The sequence below is a fragment of the Arachis duranensis genome, chromosome 5, assembly GCF_000817695.3.
Source record: "Arachis duranensis cultivar V14167 chromosome 5, aradu.V14167.gnm2.J7QH, whole genome shotgun sequence".
NCBI lineage: Eukaryota > Viridiplantae > Streptophyta > Magnoliopsida > Fabales > Fabaceae > Arachis > Arachis duranensis.
In genome coordinates, this window is record NC_029776.3 from 1,734,197 (window position 1) to 1,741,031 (window position 6,835).

At 30.5% G+C, this 6,835-nt stretch overlaps 1 protein-coding gene across 1 annotated transcript in view; it reads right to left on the reverse strand.

The window, feature by feature from the left end:
- The window catches only part of LOC107487011 (glutamate receptor 3.6-like), a 7,496-nt gene continuing 661 nt past the window's right edge, over positions 1-6,835 (reverse strand). Inside the window, exons 2-8 of the mRNA XM_052262501.1 lie at positions 5,292-6,646; positions 4,665-4,942; positions 4,480-4,511; positions 3,663-4,069; positions 2,438-2,896; positions 791-937; positions 1-63 (exon numbers count right to left, since the gene is read on the reverse strand). Coding sequence (XP_052118461.1) covers positions 1-63; positions 791-937; positions 2,438-2,896; positions 3,663-4,069; positions 4,480-4,511; positions 4,665-4,942; positions 5,292-6,646 — 2,741 coding nt within the window. The remainder of the gene's footprint in view (positions 64-790; positions 938-2,437; positions 2,897-3,662; positions 4,070-4,479; positions 4,512-4,664; positions 4,943-5,291; positions 6,647-6,835) is intronic.

The following is a 6,835-nucleotide window of genomic DNA, read 5'->3' on the forward strand; positions in this document are numbered from 1 at the left end:
CTAACGCATTTGTACTTTTTCTTTACTTTGCTTAACTGCTTCCTGCAAATTCAATTGGGTAGCCTGCAAAAGAAACCAGTACCAGTGCAATCATGTTACATAAGAACTACGCCAGAAACATAGCTTATCTCTTAAGATTGATAGAGTTCTATGTTAAAGAACCGTGAATTGAGGTAAAGCAACTCTCATCATTTCTGTCGTGTAAGTTTAGATGTGAAGAGAAGTAAAAAATGGAGGAAGAAAACTAAAGAAATAAAAAATGAGTGAAGAACGAGAAGAAAGTTCTAGAAAGTGGAAAAAAAATAGAAGAAAAGAATGTACTCTCAAACTAAATGTATAATGACTATTAAACATGTAACATCCTAAATACAATGAAGAGAATGACGCCCGAGACATGTTCAAGTCTTCACAAATTTAATTAGGTAGCATTTTGAAGCAAGGACCTAGATTGGGATTAAAATGTTAATTTTGGAATACAAAATTTTAATCCCTTTAGTATTTTGAAAAACTGGGACATAAAAACTGAAAATTTTTTGAATAAAAACTGAAACTTTAATAAAATTTATTTTTAAAATAATCTTTATTTAACTTTTAAAATTTTAAATATAACTCCATTATTCTTGTTCCAACAAGACACTGAAATATAATTTATTCCTTGCACATTTTATACCAAATACAATTCAAAAATTTAATTTAGTTTTAGTCTTTAGTAGTTTCGGTCTCATCTCAATCTCTCTTAGCTTCCAAATGTAGCCTTTACTTACTAAAGAATTAACAACCATGAAATTACCTTTAGAACCTCAGCTGCCTCTCTTTCCATAATGTCCAGGTCATGACTTGCTACGTGGACATCCTCCAACATTTGCTTTGCTTCAGCTGAACATCTATTTACATAATCTTCTGTTTCATTTTTTATCATGTTTAATTCAGCTTCCATCTGGTGGATAATGTAACACACATCCGAAGAACAAAAGTCAGGCAACAGTTTTCACAGGGTAGATGATTTTTGCTTCCAATACGCATCTTAATGATTCTGGCAATCTTTTTGCACTTTGTCATAAAAATATTACTCATAAAAATATTATTAAAAAAACGTTTGTTATTCCATATCATCATTTTCATTTGTACTGCATACATTTACAATCGAAAATATTTGTTAACTAGAATAAATTAACCAAAATAACTAGAATTTGCTTTAATTAGAATAAGTTCTGGCTTTTTTTTTTTTTGGTCTTCCTAACATGCATTACCGTTTACAATTATACATACAAAGAGAGACTTTATTATATATTATGTCTAATTATAATTAATTTCCATTATATTCCAAATTTTTTTACATATATATATTATTACAGGTAATTCAAAGTCACCAAAAAAAAAATGTGCACATACATTAAGCTCAGAGGCAGAATTAGAAGAGGTTGTATTAGCAGAAGAAGATGAGTTCTTAATAATGGGGTGTGATGGATTATGGGATGTGATGAGTAGCCAATATGCTGTGACAATGGTGAGAAAGGAGCTCATGAAACACAATGATCCAATGGAATGTGCAAGAGCTCTTGTTTCTGAAGCACTTCAACGCAATGCATGAGACAATCTCACTGTTTTGGTCATTTGTTTCTTCCTTGTTTGATTAGTGATCATATTTCTACAGTATCATAGTCTTCATTCTTGGAACGTATTCAAGTTCATTATACTTCCTATTGACCTTGGTAGAAGTTTTACTTATTGATGGCATCTTGAGTCCCGCATTCATAAATCTGAAAGTTTTTTATGCCCTTGCTGTATTCTGTGATTGTAGTTATACAGATTTTTGTTTTCCTCCAGAACCTTCCTACTTTAATTCTCATATGCATTATCATTGGATTTGAATCTTCTAAGGTTTGAATTTTACTTTAGAGAGAGTAAAGTGTGATCTCTCACAATTGATTTTATAGGTAGAACCAATAATAAATATGAAAGAAAAATTATTCAAGGATAAAAAATCACACTTTATTCTCTAAAGTGAAATTTAAACTTTAGAGAATTCAAATCCATTATCATTATCAACCATTGAACAGAAAAACAAGATAGATCTTCCGGGACTGGCTGTCATGGGCCAAAATCTTGCTCTCAATATTGCCTAAAATAAAAGTAATTTTTTTATTATTTAATAATATTTTTTAAAAAATATTGCTAAAAAAATACTATCAAAATGTAATAAAAAAATGATTTTAATTTAACAACATTTATATAACTATCATAACCACCATAAACATAAACGTATTAGAATTTACCATTTTAAAAACCTATATCTAAGAAACTTCACATATTCCTATGTCACATCGACACACAATGATGGCCATAATTTGAAACCATGCATAATGCTACATAGTACTATAGTTGTATATATACTTGTAAGCCTTAATTAGGCACCATTTTCAACATGGCTGCTAACGTTTGATTCATGCAATGGTGAAACCTCTACTTCATGAGCCACTCTATTATCTTTGCGCCTTCTCTTTTTCCCATTTTTATCTTCCATCTCTTTTTCCTCTTCTCTTCCATTGACAAATGAAAAGAAAGATTTGATACGAGAAGAACAAGAAGAAGAAGATGATGATGAGCCTCCAAGGTTGTCATTACTAATAGTGTTGTTTGAATAATGCCTATTAAAACGGTAGGTCATTCTAATAACATGGCAAAGGAGAGCAATGAAGCATGCAATGCCAATAAGAAGGAAGAGGCCCCAAAAGCTCTTAGTCTCAAGCCTATCAATGCCTTGTTTTGCACCTTCTGAGCTACAAGCACTTTTTGTTAGCCATTTGTCATGAATCCTTTGAAGATCACCATTCTCTGATAGTTTTAGAATAGCTGTTGACATGTCAATTGCTAAGGGAGAGTCTCTTGGAAAGGCCTGTAAATATTTAAAGAATGTACCTCTTTTAGAAATGTCTAAAATATAAAAAATATTTAATAACAAAAAAAATTAGCCAAAAAACAGTCAGAACAAATTTGTTTTATTTAATATTTATTAATTATTATAATAATTAACAAATGCTAAATAAAATAAGTTTTGACCGTATTTTTTATTTTTTTAATATTATCGCTAAAATATTTAGATTATTATGTCATCAATACCTATTTGTTATATTTGATTTTTTAATATATGATATTTACTTTAGCTATTAGTTTCACTCTACTATTCATTTAGGGATCTCTTAGATAGTTCAATTTCAACAGAAATAAAAATAGAAATGATAGAGTAGTATATAGAATAAGAAAATAAGATCTAAATTAATTTTTTTTCATTAAATAATATATAATCAGTCTTTTTTTTTAAAAAAAATCTTACTTTATTTGTTGATTAAAAAAAATTAGTTACATTCCCTTACAAATTAACACCAGCGCTACAAACATATTAAATTATTAATATTATGTTTATGTTTGTGTAAGTGAGCATCAAATTAAAATACAAACATATGAGGAAAAATATAATATATATACACTACACCACCAACTGCAAATAGTGGCGGTTTCGGAGAGTTTTTGCGATGATTTCAAACCGTCGCCAAACGTGTTAGTAGTGCTTGGGAAATATCATCCTTTAAAATTGATTTTTTTTAATATATATATATATTTTTAAAATAAAAGGAGAAAGAAGCATATATCAAAATACTTACAAAGCCCCATCCCATCTTGGTAAACTCTTGACCAACAATCCCAAATTCACACCTAGTTGCTAGGAACAACTCCATGTATGCACGTTCATCTATGATTGCAGCAACACCACCATTAGCAGCTCCATCCTTCAACGCCTTCTCATATTCTGAAGGGTTATTGAGAGGAACAAGCCTTGACCTATGTATGTTGAGTTCATCTGTTAGATAATTCTCGGTAAATGATCCTCTCAAGTAACCAATTCGTTCATTGCTTGTTGCTAAGCTTTCAATCCCCTTAATTGGGGAAGAGAGTTGTTCTACTGTGAGGATTGATGTTAGGCTTGCAATGTAGCTTGAATTCAGTATTAAAACCACAAAGAGCCATATGATTAAGACTAATCGGCCAAGAGTGCTAACAGTTTTCTCTCCTACAAAGATAATTAGATTCGATAAGACACATGAATAGTTATATCGTAAGAGTTTTTATTTTTTCGATCCGTATAAAATTTGCATAGATTTTTGGTATTTTTTATTTATTTTATGCTAAAAATATATTTTATAAAATAATAAATTAAATTCTAAATTTTTTTATTATAACAATTCTAATACCATATTATAAAATTAATTATTTCAAAATCTTAGGTACAAAAAAATTATATCTTCAAATAGTTCTCTATAATTTCACTCATAGTTAAAATTAAAGGTGTACTCTAAAATCATTTATGATACTAAACCTATATAAGGTATGTAACCAATTAAATGAGTTATACTATTTGAACTAATATAAGATATAGAAGAACAACAATACCACTAGATAAATAAAATTTTAACCACTTACTATGTGCAAAGAACAAGGTTGAGAAGCTAAACCTGCATAGAGAAATAAATCTAAAAGTTAAAAACTTGGTGAAATTTACACTGTACTATTATTATTATTCATCAACATATTAAATAAAATTTTATTAGATTAGAAAAAAAAAATTAATTTTTATTTGTTCTGGCACAAATTAATAATTAAATTACCATATAATGGTGACAAATTGTCTCCTAGGAGTGCCTCTAAAATCATCATTCAAGCGACGTTCTAAAATCCAAACAACAGCCCCAACAGCTAAGAAAAACATTCCTGTGACAAGCCACATCATTGGAGTAAATGGTCTTAGAAAGGCCCAAGCATTAGATTTCATCTTCCTTATTGGTGCCACAACAACTAAACCGGATTCAATATATGGTTGTGTGAAATCCACAATTTTAGTTCTGTTTGTGGTAATGGTAATGTCCCCCACCACAGCATCAAACTCCTACCATATCATAACAAGGGTTTCAATAATCATATAGTATGAGAAACTATAATAAATAAAACAATATTTTCTCATACATTTTTTAAATAAATTTTATAAAATGACTAAAAATTTAAAATTATTTCAACTTTTACCTTTTTTAATTTAAAAAAATTAATTTTTATTAAAATCGTTTTACAGGTGATTACTAAAAGTAGAAGGTGTATAAAAAAATGTGTTGATAGATTTATGTAATAATAAATAATATAAGGGTCATTTTAATATATTTATGCTACCATGCTATGATGATTATGATATTTTAACAATATTAGAATTTAGCTAGATATAACATATAAAAATAGATACTCACACCAAGTGTGACCCTCTGAAGAAGTAGTGAATTCAATGGATTGGTTTTACCATCACCAAATGGAATAAACTTATTTGGGACTGGATAAGGCAACAATTCCAATGCAGCTGTGAACACATCAATGCAATAACCACTAAACTTGTCAGTGCCTTTAGTTCTTGACACAAATTCATGGTAGCTAACCCTAAGTGGCACCCCAATTCTCAGTTGTTTTCCATTGTTGGCAAAAACCCAACCTCTAGGTGTTTGTGTTGTTTGGCCAGGCCATATCACACCATAAAGCCCTTCACTTGAATTTGCATGGTTTGGAACTTGTTCACCAGTGTGAAGGCCAGAAGCATTAGACCAAAATCCAATCCTCCTAACCCCAGTTCCAATCACATTAATGATCTCATATGATGGATTCATTAGGTTTCCACCTTGAGAAAACATCATTTGACCTGTTAAACCCGTTCGATTAACTTCTAGAATCTTCTGAAGCAACATGCTACCATTTAGAAACATTATTCCCATTGTATCAAGATGAAGGGTATCACCATCACCCCTTAAAGTGTTTAGACTTGAATCATTTGAAAATTTCAAAGTTCCACCACTTCTAAAGAATGCATCAAGTGCATAAGCTAAGGTCCAAACAGTGTCATAAGCATATAAACCAAAGATGTTCAATCCAAAAGGACCCTCATCATTATTTTGATGAGCTAGTTTGGGCCACCTAGACTCAAAATTGCTCTTGATTCTTGAATCTGGTGTGTACATTCTCAAGGTGATAACACCTTGCATATCATTCATGATTGAAGTTGTGGCCAATGATGGATCAGAATCAAGAGCAGTTGTGAGCCAATCAGTGACTATCCACACATAACCACTTCCCATCATGCCTAATGATTGTGCAATATGAAGAACTTCAAGGCCAAAAGAAGGGTAAATGTGAAGAACTATAACCCTAGACTCCATTAAAGCAATTTTAACTAATGCACTATTGATTTCTTCCTTGTTGACATTGCTATCATCAGGCTTAAGGGCTGCTTTGTGTGATATCTTGCAACGTTTTTCGGCAAGCTTATCACCTAATGCAGCAACCCCATTTCTTCCATGATCATCATCAATGAAGATTGCAATCACATCTCTCCATTGGAATTGATCAATAACATCTGCTACTGCAGACATTTGATAAAGATCACTCTGTGTTGTTCTAACAAAATATGGAAATTGAAGAGAAGTGAGTGTAGGATCTGTTGCTGCAAATGATAAGAGAGGAACTTGCATCTCATTTGCAATGTGTGAGATTACATGTGCCATTACTGAGTATTGTGGACCAATTATGGCTGCAGTGCCTTTCTCCATCAATAGCAATGCTATGAAAAAAACATAAAACTTTCATCAACATGGTCTAATATTAATGAGCAAGGAATAGTAAAAGGGTTAAATTTTATTATTTTTATTTTAGTTTTTATAAAGAAAATGTATAAGAACCAACTTTTATATTAGTCAACATAACTAACTTTTTCTTTTAGTATTAAAATTTCTCTTTTTTTTTTTTTTTT